This window comes from Candoia aspera, chromosome 3 (assembly GCF_035149785.1).
Source record: "Candoia aspera isolate rCanAsp1 chromosome 3, rCanAsp1.hap2, whole genome shotgun sequence".
Lineage (NCBI taxonomy): Eukaryota > Metazoa > Chordata > Lepidosauria > Squamata > Boidae > Candoia > Candoia aspera.
The window spans coordinates 12443553-12469372 of NC_086155.1; the positions used below are offsets into that span (position 1 = coordinate 12443553).

The 25820-nt window shown below is 39.5% G+C and overlaps 4 protein-coding genes across 4 annotated transcripts in view; 3 read left to right on the top strand and 1 right to left on the bottom strand.

Annotated features, from left to right (window-relative positions):
- Window positions 1–25820, bottom strand: part of TUBB1 (tubulin beta 1 class VI) — a 481315-nt gene that overhangs the window by 439496 nt on the left and 15999 nt on the right. The window lies entirely within an intron of this gene.
- Window positions 1–25820, top strand: part of ATP5F1E (ATP synthase F1 subunit epsilon) — an 84261-nt gene that overhangs the window by 54946 nt on the left and 3495 nt on the right. The gene's annotated exons all lie outside the window — the stretch shown is intronic.
- Window positions 139–6161, top strand: LOC134492938 (aurora kinase B-like). The gene is made up of 6 exons (XM_063297117.1): window positions 139–159; window positions 437–723; window positions 1522–1660; window positions 2183–2331; window positions 4982–5156; window positions 5770–6161. Exons 1-6 carry the CDS (start codon window positions 139–141, stop codon window positions 5971–5973), a joined length of 975 nt encoding a protein of 324 aa, XP_063153187.1. The 3' UTR covers window positions 5974–6161.
- PRELID3B (PRELI domain containing 3B) lies at window positions 12899–24086 on the top strand. Its single transcript, XM_063296994.1, has 6 exons — window positions 12899–13055; window positions 16057–16225; window positions 18540–18629; window positions 19061–19131; window positions 21002–21104; window positions 23183–24086. The coding sequence occupies exons 1-6, from the start codon at window positions 13024–13026 to the stop codon at window positions 23300–23302; spliced, it is 585 nt and encodes a 194-aa protein (XP_063153064.1). The 5' UTR covers window positions 12899–13023; the 3' UTR covers window positions 23303–24086.

The following is a 25820-nucleotide window of genomic DNA, read 5'->3' on the forward strand; positions in this document are numbered from 1 at the left end:
AAAGACCTAGATAAATTTACCATGCAGAAGAAAAGGTTGAGAAGGGGACACGATAGCTGTCTTCAGATATCTGAAGGCTGTCACATTGTAGAGGTCCAGATTTATTCTCATGTGCTCCAGAAGCTAAGACTAGAATCAATGGGAAAAAACTTCAAGGATGTAGATACAGATTAGACATTTGGAAGAACTTCATAGTAAGAGCTGTCAGTCAGTGAAACAGGTTGCGACATAGAGTAGATTCTTCACCTTCACTGGAGGTTCTCAAACAGAGACTGGATAGTCATCTATCAGGGATGGTGTAGTGAAGTAATGTGCAGGGAGTTGGACTTGATGACCTCTTAGGTTCCTTCCAACTCTTTGGTTCTATAAATAAGAAAAGTAACTCTGTGTATGTTGAAAAAAGGTTAGTAAGGCATCTTCATGACACAGTTAATAGGAATGTGAGGAAGAGCCCATACCAGAGTTGATCATATGTGGTTTGGTTGGTAAAGAGAGTATTATTAGCTTTCATGTTTCACTTCTGAGTTACAGGAAAATATGGGGCATGGGAGACTTTGAATTTGGCAAACCACTTGGGAAGGGGAGATTTGGAGCAGTCTACTTGGCCAGAGAGAAAAAGACCCACTTCATCTTGGCTTTAAAAGTCATATTCAAGTCTGCCTTGGAGAAAGCTCAGCTGGAACATCAGCTTCGAAGAGAGATAGAAATCCTAAGTCATCTCAGGTAACACAGCTGGAATGACATGGGATGAATTTGTAGCTCTTAGTTTGATGGGGTTATCCTTGTCCTGTTGTCTCTGATTTAACTCCACCTTTGGAAGAAGGTCACTCACTGGAAGATTATGGGTTTGGTAACAGTTACTTAAAATATAAACATTGAGCACAGCTAGAGGCACAGCATGTTTTAACATACAGCCAAAGTCCACTGCTCACCATCCCTTTAGGGCAAGATAGCCAGCATCCCCAGCCATGGAAAAGATACAGATTAGACCTGTGCAGAATAGTTTTTACATTGCCTCAAGACTTCACCAGCTCCGATTCAAGGCAGTCCTTAGACTCAAACAATTACCACTGCCTTGACACCTCCAAACAGGCCTATTTGATCTGGATGGTTTCTTCACCCCTAATATGTTTTTGCACATGCACAAAAGCTTCTGTTAGTATTCAGATCAAAGCAGTGTGGCTGCTCTGAAGTGAAGTGCCACTCCAGAAGCTGCTTCAACTGAAGCCTTGAAGCAAAACACCTTTTAAAAGATGGTACTGTATGGCCCTATACAGATTCCAAAGTTGTGCCTCTATCTCAAAGTAATCAGATCTTTTAAAATCAAAGACAGCTTGTCCCCTTCCCCTAGTTGGGAGAGGACCATTGATTTTCTCAGATTATCCCCTTGCTTTTATGGGCTATCCTTGGGGTAGGAGTGTCTATCAATATTTCTTTCCAAAGTCAGTTTTCCATTAAGCCCTTTTTGACCACCAATCACAGTTGTAGATTCCTTCCTTTTTTTTCCCACCCTCTCTCTAGACATCCAAATATTTTAAGGATGTATAACTACTTTCATGATCAGACACGGATTTTTCTGATGCTGGAATATGCTCCAGAGGGGGAGCTGTACAAGGAGTTACAAAAAAAAGTTCGATTTGATGATAATAGAACAGCTACAGTAAGTACTGCTCTATTAGATTAATAGAACAGAGTATGTTCTACTAGAACCAAGATATAGTGACAACACTGAATGTGTTAAAATATGTACATAATTGGATTAATGGGGGGATGCAATCATGATGTTTTTGTCTGAGATACCAATACCACAGAGAGTTGTTATAAGGATAAAAATAAGGAGAGTTATCTATGTTGCATTGGGGGCCTTGCAGAGAAAACAGGTGATAAATAATCTGAAGGAAGATCAAAAGAAACTGAGGGTTTTATATGTATTCAGTTCTCCCCAATTCCGTAGCAACATATCTTATGTGAGATTGTGACAGCTTTGATTAAAACTGACAACACAGCAAAGTCATTGGTTGCACAGATGAGAAGAAGACTCCTGGGTGTCAAAGATTATATAGTATCTATATTATAGCCAACGTGCTGGAAATTCAGATTTCAGAATTCCCAGCACATACTTAATCTGCGGCATCCAAGATTAACTACCTGCTATATTTTTGCACATCATGTACCCAAACAGTATATTGAAGAAATAGCTGATGCTCTGATATACTGCCATGCTCAGAAAGTGATCCACAGAGATATCAAGCCTGAAAACCTCCTTTTAGGATTAAGAGGAGAGCTGAAGTTGGCAGACTTTGGCTGGTCAGTGCATGCTCCTTCACTAAGGTAGGCCTTTTGCTGATGTACAATTCTTTATAAAACTAAATATGAAAAATGGCCTATAAGATAAATTTAGACTAACTTACTTATTCATGTGAAACTGTGTTGTCTTTGTTGGAATTATCAGGAGTCAACTCAGCATCGTCTCATGAGCATAATAAGAGAGTTTGTCTGGTAGGCGTGTCTCTATTGTGCTTGTGGGAAGTCACATGGGTCACCTGATTTCCTCTTCCTCCTCCTCCTTGAGTCTGGGAGATTCACAGTCTCCATCCTTACTTCATGGGCAGACATGCAGGCAGGAGGACTGCATAATGCAGGACTCATTCTCTTAACATCTCGCTTGCACATAGACTTTCTATTCCACATAGAAAGTGTCCACAAAGAATCAGTGATGAAGTGCCTTTCTACTAGGAACCTACCTGTATCCAGATCTGCTGAATAAAGTAAGCAATCTCTATTTTTTCTTCAACTAACTATTGTGTGAAGACTGAACTTATTTCTGAACATAATTAAGCTTGATGTGCAAGTTCTCTTTTTTGGTCCATGCTTCTACTCTGCAAGATTGCTGTTAGCTGCTTGGAGCTTTTATTAACATTTAAAAACTCCATCAGTCTTTGCATGCTGCATCTGGGAGTAGGACAGCACTTCAAATTCTTGAGTATAGAAGATTAAGATCTTTTAAGCTACTAGCTCTGCACAAGGCTAAATAAACCCAATTTCATTTAAAATATGAGTCTGTTGGGTATGACAAGTCAAATAACTAGTCCATCTAGAATTTTCAAGCCTTTCTCTTCCCATACTTATTATCCATGCATATCCAAGGTCCTGCTTTGTCCTTACCTGTCCCCATCCCAGTACGAGATATGGTTGGTAGTACAAGAAACAGGTACCAAGTGAAGCTAAAATTTGTAGCTCAGGGTTGAACTGTGGAATCCTTGGTGCTCTCTAAGCCTTGTTGTTTTCTTGCAGATGTTTCATTGCCAGGCTATGCAACATCTTCAGTGCGAAGAGGGAGTGGGCCTTGCTCTCTGTTTATATACTGTCCAGCTTGTCTTGGTGGAGGAGCTGTGTAAGAACATAATTAGACGAGCACTTACGCACTGCAGCAACCCAGAACACCAGAAAAAGGAAACAGATCATCTATACAGCATCTTCCAGCAAAATGGATACCCGCTCAACTTTATCAAGAAATGCCTGACCACTCAACCCACTACAACCCAACCAACAGAAGCTATGAAAACGATAACACTGCCATACATCAGAAACATCTCAGAAACCACCAACAGACTGTTACAACCTCATGGCATCACTGTAGCACATAAACCAACTAAAACTCTTCAAAACATATTAAGCAACCCAAAAGACCCAATAGCCCAAGAAGAAAAAACAGGAGTTATTTACATCATACAGTGCAAAGACTGTAGCAGCCACTATATAGGACAGACAGGCAGAAGACTAGCAGAGCACATCCACGAACACCAACTAGCAGTCAGAAGACAAGATGAGAACTCCTTCATCTCACAACACATGGACAGACTCAACCATACTTTCAACTGGGAAACTGTGAGCATCCTAAACCAAGCCAAATCCCAAAACGCCAGAGAATTCCTGGAAGCCTGGCACTCAGACAAAGCAGCCATCAGCAGACACATAGAGGTAAACAACATTTGCATACCATTCAAAAGAGACAATAGAAAAGCCAAAAGACCAGTACACTCCCTTGCCAGCAATAACAACCAGATATGCAAAAATCAACACTAGGATTAACACCAGATGAACAATCAAACAGCACAATACACCCTAATCAAGGAACTATTAACTCAGGCAATCAACCTAGCAGCAAACAACAGCCCAATCATGGAACTCCCAAGGAGAGAGCAACACCTCCACCAACACAAGCAGGACAAGCCACGGTATATAAACAGAGAGCAAGGCCCACTCCCTGTTCACACTGAAGATATTGCCTAGTCAAGTAACAAAATGTCTGCAAGCAAACAACCAAGCTCAGAGAGCACCAAGGACTCCACAAGAAACAGGACCAACAGATCTTTGTTGCCAACAGATATCCTGTGGATGGTCATCCACCTGGCCTCCCACAATTCAAGCCCCACTTTTGGTGGCTACATGGATATATGTATATTGTTTTCCTTGTAACAGTATTGAAGTAATTGGCTACTGCCTTCTCCTGGGATGTTTTTGAACTCTAGTCTATCTGGCCTTAATACTTCTGTCCTTAAGTGAACAGGCTCTCTGTGTGGAAAATAGGTAATTGAGTTATTCATGCTCCTTGGCTCTGTTTCAGGATGTCTTGCTGTTTCTGTAGCATGCTGTGTTAGAATGTTGTTAACTGGCTTGTAGGATAAAATAATTTTAATAACTACAAATCTTGTTGAAATATTTCCCGAGCCTGGTAAGGCTTCTAGAGCAGAGTTTCCAGAGATCGAATGGTATTTATACGTGCAAAACACGTGTGCTACAGTGTTGCTAACCTTAGGCCTTTTCTATGGGCAAAGAGATGACCAGATGTCTAGATTTTTTTTTCCAGGCTTCACTGAATCTCTGGTTTCACTTGGATCTCACTGAACAGTGACTGCAAAGGAATCACAAATGCCCTGATTTGAACTGTTTTTTTCTTGTTTTTTTTTTTTTAAAATAGGAGGACAACACTTTGCGGCACCACAGACTATCTTGCTCCAGAAATGATCGAGGGGAGTCCCCATGATGAAAATGTTGATGTGTGGTGTGTTGGCGTCCTTTGTTATGAGTGTCTTGCAGGATATGCACCTTTTGAAGCACCAACTCGTATGGAGACATTCAGACGAATACAGGAGGTATGTTCTTCCAAACCTTGATGTGAGACAGTGCTTACAATCAATAATTGGAAACTCATGGCCAGATCTTATGTCTATTCATGAACTTATACCAAAATTCAGAGGATTACATTTAAGAGACCAGGAGGAACTCTCACATGCCTTGTTCCATTCGTATGACAAAGATCTCAGAAGGAATTTAAGAAACTTTACAATAAGAGCACAAAAAATATGATCTAGGGGCTGCATGTGGTTTTGTAGTATCCCTTTTGTGGCCTCCAGAGCAGGTTGGACCTAAAATGTGGGCCCTCTTTTGTATTTAACAGAGAATATGGCACTCATCTCACACCTTGAAACTTACAAATGAGCCCCGGTTGCATCCACAGAGTGGCTATCAACATGCCACCTAAAGCCTGCTGTGGTCTTTGAGCTGATGGTCATTACACATCTTTGTCATGCAATAAGCAGATAAGGCCTATGCCAGGAGAAGGGGCAACAACAGGTGTGTCAGTCAAGCAGAAAAGAAAGATCAGGTGGAAAACCAGATAAGCTGAGGTCGTGGTTCAGTTAAGCTTTGTACAATATAATTGCTTTCATAAAAGGATCTAACTTTTTTTAAAAAATTATTTCTAAGGTGAACTTTAAATTTCCACCTTGGATATCAGATGGAGCCAAGGATCTAATTGCTAAAGTCCTTAACCGTACACCCTCTATGAGACTTCCTCTGAAAGAGATAATGGAACATCAGTGGGTTAAGACAAAGTCAAGAAGAATCTTGCCACCTGCCTACAATGAAGTAAGAGAGCAAATGTTTATGGTGTCTCCTAAAGGCTCATAACTCATTTTCTTTGCAAATCTCTCTTGCAGCCTTTTAGATGCCTAGCTGCTGTAGTTCACAGCTTTTGAATCACCGTTGTAAATGTGCTTTCTCCCAAACACTCTTATTTAAATGAATTATTACTACTACTGGTAATAATATTTCATATTGACTGATTTTGTAATGTGGGGGTATCAGTCTTTAATGTAAGGGGGAAAAAATGAATGTATTCTTTCAAAAATAAAACACAGTTCACAAGCAGTTGGGAGAGATGGTATTGATATAGATGGTTTATTGCTCTGTTCATGAGAACCAGCTGACTGTTGCCTCTTTGAATATATTGGTAGTAGCAATATTCTGAAAAGTGGAGAATAAAGAGCAAGAAGAAACTACTAATCTTCACCAGGAAAAATATACTGTTCTTTTCCTTTTTATATAGCCTTCTGCATAAGAACAAGATCTGGCACTGTCAGATCTGTGTAGGGATTAGAGCAGAAGGAAAATCTTGGCTTAAAAATAAAAATGATAAAATAGGACGGTTAATAGAAACTAGTATGGTGCTTACTTCTTGGCTTCTCAAACTGAATTTTTATCCCTTTTCCTGAATATTTTGAGGGTGCTCAAATACAAATATCAAATCATATTTTGACTGCTAGCAACTCAGACACAAATAAATATGGTGTGTATTGATGTACAATTTCCTACCTGAATTCACAGTATTCAGTTTGACCTGAAAACTGCGTAATGTAGGAAAAGTCTCTTAACTCACTATAGTACTACTGACTAGTTTCTGTTTGATATCTAATTATGGTTGCAACATACTGAACCGTAAGAAGTCTTGGTTTACCAACTGTATTAAATTAAGCCTGTATTAAATTATGTTCCTTGCTTATTTGTACATAGATGACTTTGCTGGGTAAGCCTAGTCCTTTAATTTATATATCATGATCTATGGCTTATAAATTGTGTAGCATATTATGTAAACCCAACCAGTTATAACTTGTTGAATAAATCACAGTTAAGCAACCCTTTACTTAACATGTTGAAGGGCCGCAATCATGGCTTAGGACCAGAGTCCTTTAAACCTGGTATGGGTCCCAGTAAACACACCAAGCGAGAAATAGGATAACCCTTTTAGGTGAGTGCTCAAGTAACAAGGGGGTCTCTCCTCTGAAAAGGAGAGCCCTTTGTGTTAGTAGACAGCATCTTTTATACCATCATCTACAAGATACAGTTACAAGCATAAGATGATTATTGGACAATTTCTGGCACAGGGTACATAGGCATGCATACATTTGTGTTATCTATGTTAACTATACACTGCATCTACACCCATCACGATTTAGGGATTCTTCCCTCCTTCAGGTGTAAAATTCCATCTTGGGCCCTCCTTTGGGAGTGGAATTATCTAATAGTGGGGGGAGAATTTAACATTACAATTACCTGTCCGGTTACTTTCAGACAAGATACCCCTCATGTGTGCATGCTTGCATTCTTGTATTACCTCCTACTGGTTTCTGCTGGTTCTGGTTTGCATTTCCTTCCCTTATCTTCCATTCGTACCATCTTCCAACTTATACCTGTCATGTACTTGTCAGCCCCCCTCACATTCCAACTTATTCTTAGGTATCCATATCTCCCAAGAGAGCCTTGGAGCTCTTGAGACAAGGAAGCTATTATTTTCCTTGACAATTACAGCTTACACAGTTAGCTGAACACATACATTCCTTATAAGAAGGATGCTGGTAAAATTCTGTCTCCACAATGTCATGAGTGAAGGCAAGACCTGTAGCTAAAGCAATTATAAAGAGTTTGAGAATGCACGAGAACAAGGTTGTGAAAGCATAATGAACATAGCTTCTAGAATTCTTTCTCACCCTTTTTCCAGCAGTGGTCCTAGGAGGCATCTCTGTTCTTCTATGTTGTGTTTCTGCTCTCCCTTATATTTGTATCTTTGTGTATATGTGCATTGGGAAACATGACATAGGCTGAAAATGCTCCATTCTGTAGCTTGTGATCAGTAGAGAAGAGATGAAGCCCATAATTTAGGAAACAGCAGCATTCCGAACCTCTTCTCAATGGAATGCACTGGAGAATGTTTTCAAGAATGCTTTTCCCTGCATCCCACGGCCTGATCAGGGCCATTTTTTTACTTCATCTTTCTTCTGGTGGCTTTTCTCTTCTCACCAGATTTGGTCCAGTTCTGTTCTTTTTAGAGACTTACCCTGCTGTTGGACAGATAGTCCTGAGTCCCTTTTGGTAATGTTTTTCCAACACTCCATTTGTTTGGAAAAAATAAAAGGCTGAGGTTCACTGGATGTAAACCACTCATAAAAGAACCTAATCTGACAAACAAGCAATTATTTTAGCAAGGTATACAATTGTAGACCTACAGATTATAATGGATAAGGCTTAGGGCATTTGGGGCTACTAAACTAGTTGTTTGTGATGTGGACTTCGTATCTCATAAAGCAAAAGGTCAGCAATCTTTTCAAGAGGTGGTATCATCATATGATTTCATAGAATGTCATGGGCACAATTAAGTTTTTTTTTTAATTAAAACATTTAAAATGGCCAAAACCTCATGAGTTTTCATGCCAGTACTCTAAGATGTGAAATTTTAAGTGCTAGGTCTGGGGCATCACTTAATGACATCACAGTAGTTACATTTATGCAGACATCATGTTGTTGATTATGACCTTAAATCATAATTGGTTTAAATGTTTGTGACCTGTCTGGAGGATTAGTATAAACAGAGTATAAATTTATAAAAATAACATGGATGAATCTAGCTGTTATGGTTTGTAAGACCATGGCTTGTTTTACAAACCATATTTCAGAAACAACTCTAGGTGGTTAAAACCACAACGCAATTCAAAGACAATAAAACCTTCAGGATAAACTAAAAATGTAATTCAATTCAAGTAATTAAATTAAAACATCCAAAGTAAGTTATAATAATAATTAAAAACATACATGCCTAATAGTGGAGCATCATCATAACAACCATATAAGCATCATCCATAGCATTGTGGAAGAGGTCCATCATAACATGTTTCCAAAAAAGCAACCGTAGTAACAATTTAAATTCTGGGAGAGATTGTTCCACAAGTCTGGGGCTATAGTTGAGAATTAAGAACACCAGCTTTGCCCCCAAGGTTTTATGGCTTAGTATGTTTTATGAACCCAGCCAAACCATGGCTTGTCCTATGTGAATCCAGCCTCTGTCCTACTCACACCCAACCTCTAAACTTCAGAAGTCATTCTGGTTGTCTTGAGTTAATCTGCATCACTTTCAATTCCTAAAAATGCATCTTCTTTGAATAATCAGATCCTTTAAATCAAGATTTTGTTGAGCTATGTAGTTTAGGTCTTATAGGACTGCATCAACAGAAGAATCAATTGCTGTGTTCCTGAAAAATTGGATGTGCAAACAAGGCTCCTTGTTGATTCCTTGTGGCAGGCAAATTCCTTCTCACAGAGACACAATTGTTCCTTTATCAAATCAGTCTTTATTATGTATAAACATATAGTTCCTTTGTGAAGAAAAGGGAAAGCCAGGAAAAGATGGCCCAGCTTAAAGTATGTTCTCTTGTAGGCTAAGCTGATGTGAAAGAATGCACGAGTTACCTATTCCATGAACGATACCAATACCAATAGCTCTCACACTTGCGTAGAATTACTATTGTCTATCCAAAGTTCAAATCCAAGCAAAGGAATGATACAACATACCAGCAGGTGTCGAAGAAATGTGACTTAACAGCAAAATTTAGATTTTGAATCTTTCCCTTAACTTCCTCAGGTGCAACTGTATTAGCCTGCTTTAGTAATTCCAAAAATGGATTGTGCCTCCTTTAAGAAGCAAGATGAGCACGTTTCTGAATGGTGATTGTAGCAGCTCCTTAGTATTGCTCACAATGCAAAAATTAATACCCTCTGCCGAGATGAGAAAACTATCCTGCCATCTTTGGATATTCTGTTTTATTACTCAGGCCTGAAATTTAACATGATTCCAGGGCACACAAGGACTATTTCCTTGGGATTGTTACAACTGCCTTGAGGCAGCAGAGATAATTCTGTAATGATATCAAGACACAGCCCTATTTTCCTGAATCCAAGACTCCAGTGACATCTTGTTCAGAAAAAAGCAAACTTTATTGAAAATAATGCTTTTGTTGCCCAATTTTGCTGTAAGAGTTCTCTGAAGAATGGTGTTCTATAATATAGATAAATCCAAACCATCCAAAGAAAAACAGTTCCTCTGAGCAGAATTTCTTGAGGAACGTTCCAGAAGTCCAACCAGCCCTAAAGCCGTAACAGGTAGTCCTTGATTTACAACCATTTGTTTAGCAACTGTTTGAAGTTACAACAGCACCGGAAAAAGTGACTTACAACCGGTCCTCACGCTTATGACCATTGGAACATCCCCGCAGTCACATGATCAAAATTCAGGCACTTGGCAACTGGCATGTATTTACAACAGTTGCAGCATTGTGGAGTCACGTGATCACCATTTGTGACCTTCCCAGCCGGCTTCCAACAAGCAAAGTCAATGGGGGAAGCCAGATTCGCTTAACGACCACAGTGAAAAAGATTGTAAAATTGGGCGTGACTCAATTAACGACTGCCTCGCTTAGCAATGTAAGTTCTGGTCCCAATTGTGGTTGTAAGTCGAGGACTACTTGTAGTCTGCTACAACAAAAGTATTTTGTGTAACATTATCTTTCAAAAACAAGGTTACTATAAAACCAGATTTCCATGGATGAATTGTCCTTTTGCCCCAGCTGCACCCTATTTGGCCAGGAAGAAAACTATCTCAATCAATCTAAGATTCATGCCTGCAGTGCCAAACATTTTGAGATAGATGAAAGGTCAGCCACCCTGCACGTAGTGTTCAGGAGTAAACACAAGTAGGGCTGCATAGCCAGTTTCTGCAAAACTATACGTGGTGCAAGAAGGTACAGTCTGAGGTATGGGTGGATTAATGTCACATCTTTTGTTTTGAGAGATTAAAAACATCCGTTTAGTGGCAGAAGTTTTCAATTTCTTACAGGAAATACAATTTCAGTGGTAGGAGCTTTACATTCTGAAGCACTACTTCGGGCCCAGGCCACCCTGATGAGACTGACTAAAGAACTCATAGAGGCTGATTTGATGAGCTATTTGCAGTTTCAGAACAGAAGAAAATTACAAATGTTTTGCCTGTTGCACCATTTGTGGTGAATTACATAAAGAAATGGTATATTGCAAGCTTGTTTCTGGTTTGTTAAGAACAGATTTCTCCAATTTAGTGTTCCTAGGTAGGCAAGACTACAAGTTATGGAAAACTTCCCTAAAAGTTCCCTCTCATGGAACAGTTTATCCTCATGTATAAGAACTACCTCTTCCCTAGTGAGTTTCCGTTAAATAAATTAATTGATTAAAAATGTGGTTCTGTTGCCCATGATACTCAGGCACCCAAATGGCATGGAGCTAGAACGAACCTAGTCCCTGAATTTGAGAGAAACAGTCAATACTTTTGCAAAGCGGCTTTTTCACTACCCCCCCCCCCCAATATAAACCATAAATACTTCAGGCAAAGCGAAAAGCATTTTATTAAGGGGGGGTCAAGTCTTTATATATGGTACAGAAACAAATGATACATACTTTCGATACATGTGATGCATCAGAAAGCAACAAATCAAACAATAAACAACACTGATGAGACATGAGAAAAGACAGACACCCTTACAATATGTTGCATCTCCTCCTTTCCCACCCGGATTTGTTTCTTAACACTTGCAACGCTCAAGGACTTCAGAATACAGTTCTATTGTTTGACTGAAAGGGCTAGTTTTTGCACATTAAAGGAAATGACTTTGGGCTCAAAGGAAAAGCAAGGTTTCCTAAACTTGAAAAGGAGACATGGATGCCATGCTAAAATGCTAATATCACCTTTATTAAAATGCTAATAATAAAGCCTAAAATTCCAGGTAACAATTCCAGGAGAGAGCATATTGGGGATGTTGGCCTTTGGGAGTAGAGCAGCATGGAAATGTTAGTAATAAATAAATGCACTTCCTTCACCATGCACTCTGGAGATTTGCATTTAACTTTCAAGAAAAAAAATCCTGAAGACAAGACCTGTAGGACAGCAGAACAGGCTACTTATGGAGGCTGAGTGTCTCCATCTTTGGAGTTAAGAGGCTGAACAGCCACCTCTCATGGATTTAATTGGTTTTCTTGCACATTGCAAAAGGTTGGACTAAATCCTCATGGTCCTTTCCAATGCCACAATTCTGAGTCTGAGGTTATTAGGGGATTTACAGCCTAACTGCTGGGATGCACCCAAGTTGGGGAGACCAGCTTTACAGCTCTTCTCTAGGTTGTGTTCAGGAGAAATTTATCAAAATCTTTAAAAATCTTTAAAACAAAACAAAACCCCATCCAACCTGCAAAAAGAACCAAAAAAGCCCTCCTCAGGATTCCAATCCATTCAGCTGCCTTCAATACATGTATATATCATAGAGGTACAGGGTTTGACTGATTTAAGTATCTGCCATTTTCTTTTTTAACTGCTGGAATAGCCTTCTTCTATAATTACTTAACCTGTGCTTGCGATGCAATGCAAAGTATGGACGTTTCTTGTCCCCCTCACTGCGGCTCTCAAGGCCACAATCGTGTGAATGTATTAATGGAAGCGATGGGAAGGGACAGTTCCGGGGAGCATCCGCGCAGAATTTACCATCCACGGGACGCTCTCCCCAGGCTTGCGCAAGACCGTTACCCTTTCGCGCAGGCGCACCCGTACAGCCCTCCCCAACGGGCCGGGCGAGACAAGGGACGTTGGTTTCAGTTCTGACGTCACCAGCCCTGAATAGGAAGCCGCCCTATCGGAGGCCTCCCCGAGGCTTGGCCCCACCCAGTCTTCTGCGGCCGCTCCTCGCGCCAGCAGCGCAGGCGCCTTCGGGTTTTCACCTCGCCCGGCTTCTTCGGTGCCGCCCTCTCGCCTCGAGTTCCTTTTCGGTCGCGGCGGGCGGGCGAAGGGAGCGTCTCCAAAGGGGGTTGCGAGGAACCGCCGCCGCCCTCACGATGAAGATTTGGACCTCGGAGCACACCTTCGAGTGAGTGGCCGAGGCGTCTGAGGGGCGACGGTTGCGCTGACGGCTCCTCTGGAGCTGAAGGGGGACCGGGGCGCGGCGGCGGGGTCACCAGGGTGACGGAGCCTCCCATTCCATCCCGGCGGGGGAGCAGGGGACGCTGGACAGCCCTCGACCCCCGGGGGGAGCGTTCTTCTTCGCCTGCAGGCGGCCAGCCTCGGCAGCTCATTCATTCCTCCCTCGTCTCTTGGCGCGGGGAGATCCACCTGGGCGCCGCTCGCCAAACCTTGGCCTAGAAGGTGCACGTGTCCGCCCAGGGCGCCGGACTGCAGGGCCCATCATCCTCCCAGGAGGGTGAAGGGTGTTCATGGGAGTCAGAGGCTCCCGCATCTGCCAGGAAGAGGCTTGGGGCTCTGCAGCCCTCGGCTCCCTTCAGTCTTCCTCGAGGTCTCCCCTTGGGGATTTCTAGGCAAGGAAAAAACTCCACACCGCGCCACACACCGGTCTCTGGGGAGGCCGTGAAAGGGCGCTCCCCTGGCTGAGCATTTGCTGCATCTCTTTTCCAAAGTCAGGGTTACTTCTTTTGTAGAAAGCAGCGGTTTCTCTCCCCTTCCCTGCCCTAAAGGACAAATAGTGAAATGTACAGTACGCTTGATTATAAACACTGTGGTTGGTAGAGAAAAAAAAGGAGTTAAAAGCGGAAGATATGAGCTTGGCTGTTTTTAATCGCAGGAATTCTTCTAAGGATGCTAGGATTTAGCGTTCAGTCATTGCAAATAGTGTTTTTGTTTACAGTGTGATTATGACAAGCAGTTGTCCTGGTGATTGCAGTATTACCTTTTTTGTGTGTGCAGTTGTGAAGGCTTGAAAGGAGTCATTTAGGCCACTCCAAATCTAACCCCTTGCTAGTGCTAGAACCCAAATTAAAGCATCTTGGCCAATGGCTGTGCTTGAACATGGCCTGCAGTGGAGAGCTTAGAATTGCTCTTGTTCTTAGGAAGCTTTTTCCAAAATCTTCCTTCCTTTGTCAAGGTCTTTATTCTGTGGCCAGCTTTCTGGGGTAGGGACAGACCTTAGTTGTGGCAACCTTTCAGGTATTTGAAGAGGGCTGTCATTTTCCCAAAGTCCTCTTGATGCTAATGTTAATGTTTAGTGCTTCTGTTTCTACTCTTCACTGTACCTTTTTCAGGTATATTATTATTTGTTGTTTGTTTTTTAATTAAGTTTAAATGCCACTCGACTCCCAGCAACTCTGGGTGGTTTACAGTTGTTAAAAATATTTAAAAACAAAGAACAATACAAAAAAACCCACAAAAACAGCACAAGACAAAAGAACAACAATGGCAGAGGGGAACAAAAAGGAAGAAAGACAAAAGAACAAAACCCCAGAGGGGAACAAAAAGGAAGAAAGGGGTGTCAGTCGTCCTCTCCAAAGGTCTGGACGAAGAGCCAGATCTTTAAGGCCCTTCAAAATACCAGTAGGGTAGGAGCTGTTCGTATTTCAGGGGGAACCTCGTATATATCTGGAAAACATGTACCTTTAGATCATATGTTGTCTGTCACTCTCTTAGCCCATAGTCCACAGCCTCTTGTGTTCATTGTTCTTACTGTGGGTCCTGTTCTTTGTCTGGAGCAAATGTGTTCTGTGGAGGATCCAGCTTCCTTGTTTCTTTGTATTCCGTACATATTTTATCATGAACCATTTTAAAAGTTGCTTTGTTTCCTGGGTTTGGACACAATGCATTTTGTTTATTTATGTATTAGATTTCCATTCAAGGCAGTATATGTCACACACTTTCCCCAGTGTTTCCCCAAACAACTACTCTGTGAGAAAAGTTGGGATGAGCATATGACTGGCCCATAGACACCCAGTGAGCTTCCTTGGCTGAGGGTGGATTTTAACCTGGGCCTCCCTGGTGTCTGTCAAACAACTTCGGCACCATCTTGTGTCTTTCCCATTATGAAATGGGAAATGGCTACAGATCCAGGCAATTGGGCTGTAGAGCCCTGTTTAAACCTTGTACTGAAAAGATAATGTATTCTTGAGGTAGGTTTGGCTCCTACTGACTATTTGGACATATCTATACAGTTTTCTTAGCAGCATTGTAGCAGTTTTCTGTAAGCTTCTTTCCTGATGTTCATTCAACTTATTAGTCAAGCCTTCAGCCCTTGACTTTCCTGATGGCTTTCTCGTCCAAGCATTAATGAGACCCAGGCCTTGTTACCATGAGTCCAGATAAGGTTAGCTAGATGCTACCACCTGCTGAGGTAGCCTTGTAGTACCTGATTCTAGGCAAATGTGAATTTATTTTACTTCAGGAACAACGTATTCAGAACTAGCTAGCCAATTAAAGCTTATCTGTACAATTCACTTAAGTGAGCCCCTTCCTGACTTCTCAGAATAGACTTAGCTAGTTGTATGTATTTGAGCTGCTTATGGTAGCTTTTCTCTTTCTGTAACTCAGTTTAGTTTTTTATTTTGTTTTGTCAGATGCCTGAGCATTGGGTTTGGGGGGGTTGTTTTATTTTTGCACATGATGCTTCTCAATCCACAGGATTTTTGGAAATGCTATATAGGCTGACTTGAATACCTGGTGGAAAGGCTGGATGAAAATCAAACAAAATTGACTGTTTGGGTGAGAGTATTTGCTGAATCTGAAGGTTATCTACATATTTTGCTGGGGGAAAGGTGCTATCGTTTTTGCTATACTTCTGTCTGTATCTACAGTTGTATGGATAAGACGGTGATATTATTGGGGGAATATTAATTTTAAACCCCTTTTTGCCATTTGCTTTGATATGATTATTAATAAAATACTCAAATTAAGCTTACTGCGGGCTTGATACCACCACCCCCCAAAAAACATATGGCTTGTTGTCAGATTATATTGGGGAGGGGGGTGAGATTTTTTAAGAAATAGGCCCATGAGGAACAACATGCTAGCTGCTGGTTGCCCAACCATGCTTTATGTAGCAGAATGAATTGAAAGGTAATTACCCTTGTGTTTTTGTTTTCACTTTATAGTCACCCCTGGAAGACTGTTACTACAGCTGCTATGCAGAAATACCCAAATCCCATGAATCCCAGTGTAGTTGGAGTTGATGTTCTGGACCGGCATGTAGATACTAATGGAAAATTACATAGCCATCGGCTGCTTAGTACAGAATGGGGAATGCCATCGATTGTAAAATCAGTAAGTGTCATACAAGGAGTTAGGGCTTTCAGTAGTTTTCTCTGATTGTCATATGACTTTGGTTTTATGAAATATAGCATAGTGCCTTTATTGTAGCACCCTGTATTACATTTTCTTTAAAATTCCTGACATTGTTTAAGATGCAAAAGGTGGATATTTCCATAACTGAGTGACATTCAGAATTGAAATAGACCAAATTCTCACAGAGTTACTACTGCCCATTCATTTAGTATTCTATAATAAAGGTGACTGGTACATGGGATTGTACAACGGCTTTTTGTAGCTGATGAATGAGCTCATTGTTCCTGTTACGTCTTAAACAACTAGATATTACAGAAAGTTGAACTGCATTATTGTTCCTTTTTTCCTCAAATTACATCCTTTATGCTGTTTGAGACAGCATGCAAATTAGTTGGTTAAGTAATTTTAGCAACACAATAAATATAAGGACCATTTTTATACAAATGTCAATATAAATACTAAAAAAGTTCTATACATTGAGAAATAAATGTTAGTTTATAAATACATATTTATATATTTCTATTCATTTAAACCTATATTAATTTCTATAGAATTTAAATAGAAAATATTGGAGAGAGTTGTATAACTAGGGCATTTCTTATATAATTTTATTGAATTTTTTTTACGTAGATAAAATACAAACATGAAAGTATATAAAGGAAAGTTAGAAAACAGAAGAAAGATAAAAGAAAAAGTGCAAAAAGTAATAGTTAGAAAAAGAAAAAAAGATAAAGAAGCAACTTCCGATCTTTGCAACAGCTACAAACAAACATTATCCGTCTTCTCTCTTTAAGATAACATTACAATTTTTTCAATCAGCAAATCCAGAAATCACCATTTCACTTTTTTCCATTTTCAGCAAAAAGCCCATAAAAGGTTTCCAGTCTTTTGTAAAAGTACTTATTGTTTTATCCCCGACCAGGCAGGTCAGTTATGCCATTTCTGTTAATTGTGCCGTCTTTACAGTCCATTCCTCCATTGTGGGTGCATAACTAAGGCAGTACCAACATACGTGTCATAGCTCCAAGTTGATCATTGAATTCTGCAAGTATTAGGGATGTGTATATTTGATTCACATATTTGATTTGAAAGAGATTCAGTCACATCAGATTTAGAATAGGCATTGTTTCAAATCAGGTGCTTCATAGTGAATTGTAATGACTTCTGCACACATGGAGAACCTTTTTTTTTTTTAATAATTCAGTTTGGATTTCCAAGTCAGGTTTAGCTTTCTGAATCAAGTTGGAAGTCTGAATGAGATTTTACCTGAATTGAATTTTGCCTGATTTGCACACCCCTGATATATGCTCTTGGGATGAATACCCTCACTTACTCACTTTTTTGTAGTCAATCTCTGTTTAGATATAAAAAGAAGCTGTGCGAATGAGACTTAGGGTCATACTTTTTTCCTTTCCTACTCAGCATGCTACAAAACTAAATAAAAATTGACTTTCTGATTTTAAGTGAACCAGAGTTCTTGTGACCTTAAAATAAGTATCAAAATACATTAAGAATAAGCCAGGATCAAGCCATTCCTTCAGATTCTTTAAATTATTGTTCTGAATCATGGAATTTATACATTAATTATGGTTAGTTCAAAACCCAAAGCAAAACTTCTGATGTAGAATAGGAAACAGGATAAAGCACATGAGCTTGAAATTTTCGCAAGATTGTTTATGCATAGCAAAGGAACAGGGAGCCTACAGCCCTCCAGATATAGCTAAGGCCATACTGGCTAGGGCTGTAGGATGCTATGGTCTGTCAATATCTAGAGATTGTTCATCCTTAATACATTGGAAACTATAGTTTTCTACTAGGTTTGTACCTAAGCAACTAATAGTTGAATTTCTTGAAATCAGCTCTCACTTTTGGGTTAACAGCCTTCATGGATTGGGCCATGCTCATTACTATCAATAGAAAATACGAATAAACATTTCTAAGGAATTTGTGCCATAGTTGAAACTTGTTCTGAAACTATCTAGTTACTCTTTCAGTGGAAAAGCCATTAAAATGTTTCAATTAAGTACAGTTGAAAAGGGAAGGGGTAGAGAATCAGGAGAATCCAACTGCCCAGAGTCATTTTTGAGATGGGCAGCGTAAAAATACAATAGATAGATAGATAGATAGATTTTATATTTTTAAACAACCTTTAAGGAAGGAGGACCCAGTGCAAGAGGGTGAGAACTCTAGATGGTTCTTCTTTTATCTCATGTGCCTGAAACAGCATAATGTTGTTAAGCTTTTGATGCTGTGCTCATGTCGCAATGCACATAATGTCACGTTTGTCTTCTAGCTTATTGGTGTTTGTAGAATGAGAACCTATGTACAAGAGCACTCTGTAGTTGACCCAGTTGAGAAAGTAATGGAGCTCAAGTCTACTAATGTAAGTATTAGAAAAATTGTTTAACTTAAACATTTCTAATAGACTTCGTTCCTGTATCTTCATACTTCCAAGTATCTCTTCAGAGGTGGCAGAACACTAGAAGGGTTTGGTGGCAGAGATACCGTGTGCTTTTCCTTCTAAAGTCCTTAGTATTTCAGATTGTACCCAGCAAGTACCCAATTGTACTTTGTAAAATTGACAGTCTTTTCTAAACTGGTGTCCTTCCAAAGTGAAACAGGTTACTTCATTGTGGCTTTCTTTCTAGATCATAGTGCATTTATGTATCATGTAGTCTTATAGAAAAGTACAATGAAGTCTGTATTTGAGGAAGCCAATGCAATCTATCTTTATTAAATTATGCTCTCACAAGTTGTGTTCACTAAATTATTTTTTAATGCTGAGGCTTACTGCATAAATTAATTTTCTTACAGATTTCATTTACAAATCTGGTGTCAGTAGATGAGAGACTAATTTATAAGCCACATCCTCAAGAGCCAGAAAAGTAAGTAATATGTTTTCAGTATTTTACTCTAACAGTCATGGCATGGGGCCAGGTTATCTGAGGGACCGCCTCTCCCCAATTAGATCAAGCCTGTCCCATTAGATCTGGCAGGGAAGACATGTTAACGGGTTCTATCGGCCAGGGATTTGCATTTAGTGGGTCCCAGGCAGTGTGCCTTCTCTGCTGTAGCTCCCTCTCAGTGGAACATTCTCCCCCCTGAAATCAGGCTTGCTCCTTCCCTGCTATTATTTAGGAAATCCCTCAAGACCTGGCTATGTTATCAGACCTCGGGGTCTTTGGGAACGGGAGACATTCTTAAATGGCTCCATTATTATTGACATTCTTGCTCTCTCCACGGGGTTGGTATATTTTTTTTAAAAATTGATAATGTTTTAATAATTACTTTATTCTTTATAACGATTGAATAAAAACAGTGAATAAGTAAAAAACAATTTGTTGTACGCTGCGCAGAGTCACCTTGTGTGAGATGGGCAGCCATATAAATAGGAGCAATAAAATATCTTTATTGTATGAAACCCTTCAGCACTTTAGCAAATTACAGTAGGTCATTTAAAAATCAAAACATTGTTCAAGGTACATGAAGTCATAATGAAAAAAAAAATACAAAAAATATCTCTAGTAATTTAATTAGAACTTAAATGTAAAATGCCACTTTACAGCAGTAATAACCTATATGGCATCTATGAATATTGAAGGAATTTTGCCCCCAAATAGGAATTTTCAGTTAATTTTAGAAGGAACTGTTGAAAACATAGGAGTTACTATGAGATGTAAATTGTTGTAAACAGCTTTGCAAAGCATGTGTCTGAAAATTAGCTGTTGATAGGAAGAATTGTTTGCTTGATGAATTTAATCCTTGTTATAATATTTAAACATGGCTTTTCTCTCTTTTTTTTTTTTTTTGGTCCACTTACCTCATTACTGGGCTCATCACCCAGTTCTGCTCCCCCACCCCACTTTTCTTGCTTTCTCAATGCAACTACCTCTTTATCTTACCATACCTCTCTCCCATTTTTCTTCTTTTTTGTTTCTGTTTTAAAGAGGGAAGGAATGTCTATACAGGTAGTCCTCAACTTATGACCATTCATTCAGTGACCATTCAAAGTTACGACAGTGCCCGAACAAAGGGACTTGTGACCCATGCCCGAAATTACCACTGTTGCGGCACCTCCATGGTCACATTATCAAAATTTGGGTGCTTGGCAGCCTGCCTGCACTTACGACCACAGAGGCGCTTCAACTATGTGTTTTCCTTTACTACCATAGTAAAAAGCATGAATTTAGGGCATTTTTTGTGGGCTGTGGGAGCTGTAAGCAATGCTTTGAGGTTATATCTGTGACCCTGGGATTCAGGTTGTATGCTTCTCTCGGGATGAGTAACTTTTTGTGACTGAGGCCACATTTAACATTTGTGCATAGGAGAGGGCCATAGCACATTTCAGAACTCAAATATGGGCAAGGCTGGATTGGGGGGGGGTCTTGATGTTTCCTTTGCTTTTGCAATTATGACATGCCTGGCATACATACTGAGGCATATACTACATATTATTATGGCAGAAAACTACTCTTTTCAGTAATTTTGTCAGAATGGATTCCAAGATTCAGCCCGACAGACGCACGTGCACGCGCGCATGCACACACAAAACTTGGGGGTCAAAGTAACTCTGACATTATTGGTTGCCCATTCCATACTAGTTTAGTGGATCTGCAAACACCCTATTCCCTGTGGAAAATGATTGGTGGTGGTTATAATATGCGAAACTTTTTGTAGACATATGAAGAACGAAAGTAGCTCCTTAGTATTTTTTGAGAAGTAAATTGGTAAACTATTGTCCCTTTTTTCCCACAGAACTATTTTGACTCAAGAAGCAACAATTTGTGTTAAAGGAGTTAGTCTCAGCAGTTACCTAGAAGGACTAATGGAAAACACAATTTCTTCTAATGCTAAAAAAGTACGTATTGCCAACTTACTTTGAGAGGGAAGGAGAGAATGGCAGGTGAGTGTCTAAATTTTGCAGAAAATGCAGAGCTTTTGCAGCTGTAAGTTGTGATCATGAAAGGGGAACTCAACTATTCATGCAGGTCATATCTTTACTGCTAATATTGGAAAAATAACTGTATCTTGAATGATTGTTGTAACTTATAAGAGAACTGGCAAGGCAGACAGGCAAAGACACCACTGTATTTCTGCTGCTTTTTAAGTTGGGATGGAATGGAAATAGAAGATCAATGGCTGTATTATATTATATTATATTTTATTATATTTATTATATTATATATATTGTATTGTATTGTATTGTATTGTATTGTATTGTATTGTATTGTATTGTATTGTATTATATTATATTATATTAGCCATTTCAAGCTTTTGAGGATACTCTGAATGATTTCCTTTTTCTTCCATCTGTTAGTGGGAGAAAGAAAAGGAAGTAATACGGCTGTGAGACTTTACACAGATGTTTTTTCACTGTGAGCCTATTTTGATAATATATTGCTTTTAGCCATTTAATCAAAATTTACAAGTCACTAAGAATTAAAAAGAAAAGATAGCAATATTGATCATATTGATAATAAGCATAGCTAAAAATAGCACTCAGAGCATCATGAAGTGCTCTTACCCCGATCATCTTCAGAAGTGTTGAGGTAGAAGAGTGAATCTTTTCTTAATTCAAGCATTACAGTCAGAATTATCAATGATGTGAGGCCAGAAACATTCTTGCCGAAAGCTACTAACATAGATGCATCCTTACAAAATGTCAAAATATATAATAGACTTCCTAAATAATATTTTAGTAAATGAAATGTGGATATTTCATAATTAACAAAATTAATCTGACAAATGTTCTTGAAGTATGTGTTGCTGAATTGTTAACCCAAGTGTTTATACCTGAAAGAGGCAAAAACATAGAACCTGAGAAGCTTTTGCTGGCGTAGTGGAATTTTTCACTATTTAGATTCTCCCTTCATATTATATTATCCATTTAAGCTACTGTATCTCTACTTAAAACTAACTGAAAGATAGGCATATGTCTTCTCTTGTCAGTTTTCCCAATCTCTCTTACATTTACAATGGGTAGCTTTTCCTTTGGGTTGATCTGCTTTTCCATGACTTCTGTTTAAGGATCCTTCCTTCCTTCCTTCCTTCCTTCCTTCCTTCCTTCCTTCCTTCCTTCCTTCCTTCCTTCCTTCCTTCCTTCCTCCCTCCCTCCCTCCCTCCCTCCCTCCCTCCCTCCCTCCCTCCTTCCTTCCTTCCTTCCTTCCTTCCCAAGGTATTTGTGGTATTGACAGCCTGATTAAAATGTATCGTGATAAAAACCAAAGGGCAGCAGCCAATAGGTAATACAGATCAAAGGCAGGTAGTCCTCAACTTATGATCGCAGTTGGGGCCGGAACTTCCTTTGCTAAGTGAGGTGGTGATTGAGTGAGTCACACCCAATTTTACGACCTTTTTGCAGTGACCGTTAAGCGAATCACCACAGTTGTTAAGTGAATCACATAGACATTAAGTGAATCCAGCTTCCCCCATTGACTTTGCTTGTCAGAAGCTGGCTGGGGAAGGTCACAAATGGCGAGCACGTGACCCTGGGACACTGCAATAGTCATAAATACTTGCTGGTTGCCAAGCACCCAAATTTTGATCATGTGGCTGTGGGGGGGGGGCATGTGTGTTTGTGCGCACACTGTGACAGCCATAAGTACAAGGACCAGTCGCAAGTTGTTTTTTCCCAGCGCCGTCGTAACTTCAAACGGTCGCTAAATGAATGGTTGCAAGTCAAGGACTACCTGTGCTTCCAAAAGCCTGAGCAAACAGAACTTTTTTTTAAGTTGGCCACTGAAACATGAACCATCACCCCCACAAAAAAGCTTATTCTGAATACACTGCACAGACCTTACACTCCTTAACCCCGTGGCTCTAAATGTTAAAGGAATACCGGTATGATTAATATTTATGATCAGTCGCATTTCTTTACATTATTATGACCTCTGAGATAACTGGACTTGTTTCAGTAACGAATCTGTTTCTTTACAGGGACGTGAAGCATTGGAATGGGTAATCAGCAAACTTAATGCTGAAATAGAGGAATTCACTTCTTCGGCAAGAGGAAATATGAGATCTCCTATAGCAGCTGCAGCTTTTATGGAAGAATAGTATAGAAGCTGTGCATGAGTTGTTAGGCCTGATATTTTGAAAGGAACACTTTCAAACTTCCTCAAAGCTGGAAATATTTATTCTTCTACCTAATCAAAAATGGATCAGTAGTCCAGATTTTTAAATTAAAATTTTGAAGAGAACTTACCTAAATCTGTATGTGAAGGCGACATGGATGACTTTCTGTTGGGTTGTACATTCCTTTAAACTGGAATGCAGGCATTCAAGACAGTTTATGTGCTCGCAGGAATATATTCTGGACACAGGATTTTGAGCAGTTTGTTACAGGGTTTGGCTTCGAAGAACAAAAGCTATTACTTGAAATACAATCCATTCTAAAATGCTTTTTTATAGGCTGCTTTCATGAAAGTTACAATTTGCTAACATGAAGAGTTTGACACTTAACATCTATGCTTACAGAAGCTCCACAATTTTGAAAGCTTTGTAGTATTCAATTTCTGGATTTGGCAGAAACTGCATGCTATATAATTGGATGTGGACTAAAGGTGGCTTTGCTCAAAATGTTACGATTTCAGTTTTTCAGAGTCTCTACTTGGTAAAGATAGTTTAATTGTTGAAAAATGCAACTTGTTGAACATACTCATTTTGGTCCTCCATTTTCTAAGAATCAGAATTTGTGTAATAGCTACATTTGTGGGTAGAAATCACTTCTCCATTTTAAATGAAATGCATAATCATGATTTATATACTCCAGACAACTGAAGTCTCTTAAATTGTATTTTGTTGTTTTTAACTCTTAAAGAACAAAACAAAATCAGGGGAATATATACACACACACCACACACACACACACACATTCTCCCACCTTCTATCCACAGAAGTCTAGATGCCTCAGAACAAGTACCCCTAAATTCCATAGGTAAAACAATAGCTCACTTCCAACATCAAAATAGTCCTCTTTCTTCACAGGGGAGTATTTATATATTCAACAACTGGAAAACCCAAAAGGCTTTTATGCCTGTGGTACAAGTGCAATGTAAAACAGGTACCTTTGATGTACAGGGCTGTAGAACTCTGGTATCTATCATAAATGACTTAAGAGCTAATGGGTTGTAGGCATATCTTAATTTCTAAATTCTAATTCCCTTAATACTCATTGTGGTATTTAGCATGGAATACTTTGTTCTTAAGAATGTCTGTAAATAATATGGACCTAGAACTAGTTTTAAAAGTTAACATTTCAGTAGAAAGTATTGTTTCTTGTGAGGTGAGGTCTGATTGCAAACATTTACTGATGCATTTGAATGTTAAATATTTTTCTACTGGGTTATGTTTTGTCTTTTTTCATTTTAAAAAACTGCAAAAACATTTTATAGAGACAATGTTAATTAAAATGGTTAATGTTTGATAACTCTAATCTCTGTTTTAATTCAGTAAGTAAAATACTACTCCTTAAGTAACGAACAGGAGCAATCCAGACTGACCATGGTGAATGGCAAGCAGGTATCATTCAGGCAACAAAGGGAGTGGAGATTCTGTCTTGGCCAGCAGCCCTAGTACAGCTAAGAAGGTCAAAGCTGCAGTCTCAGGCCATTCTTTGCAGAGCATTCTGCATATGTTCAGTTTCCTTTTTATTTCAAATTATGTGTGTATGACTATTGATTTTCCTTGTTTTTCCCAATCAGCCCTTTTCTAAATAATCTTTTTTTCCTAATCTAAGCAGCATTGTTTTAGAAAGAGAAAACCCTTTGAATGTTCTACTAAACAGTTTTATTGAAAAACTATTAAAGTGTAGTTTGTTTGGTGCTACAGTATGGTAGGTCCTCAACTGGCTGGCTAATCACACTCTAAGAGTTGGTATTAATGGTTCTGCATCAAGTATTCACTCACTCTATATGGCCACCCATCTCAAGTTCATGCCTCTGGGCAGCTAACAATAGTTAAAAGCAACATAAAAAACGAACTCGCCAGTAACCAATTAACACAGCCATTGTATGGGCTCAGTCACACCTCCTGATCCCTAGGCCTATTGATTAATTGGATTTATATCCCACCTTTATTTTGTGTAAGTCAGGGCAGTATAGATAATGCTCCTTCCTATTTTCCCCATGACACTATCCCTGTAAGGTGGGTTCACCTAAGACGGTGACTAGTCCAGAGTTACCCAGCTGGCCTCCGTGCATAAGGGAGGTCTAGAACTCCTGGTCCCCCAGTTTCTCGTCCACCACCTTAACCATTACACCAAACTGGCTCTTAATTTGGAATTTGAAAAGGAATTTAATTGCAGTTTGAAGACTGAGGGAAGAGGTGGTATCACTGTGCTATGGGGAAAATGGTCAGTTTCATTGCCACAAACTAAAACCAGAAATAATGGGTATAAGTTGCAGGTACCAACATTTTCTTTAAATATAAAGACAAACTTCCTGATACTGGACAACAGTAGAATAGTCTACCTACAGTTGTGCATTCTCCATGAGGTTTTAAGAGGTGGCTAGATGGCCACCTTTCATGGTCAATCCTTCTGGTCCCCTCCAACTTTATAATTCAACAATTCTAT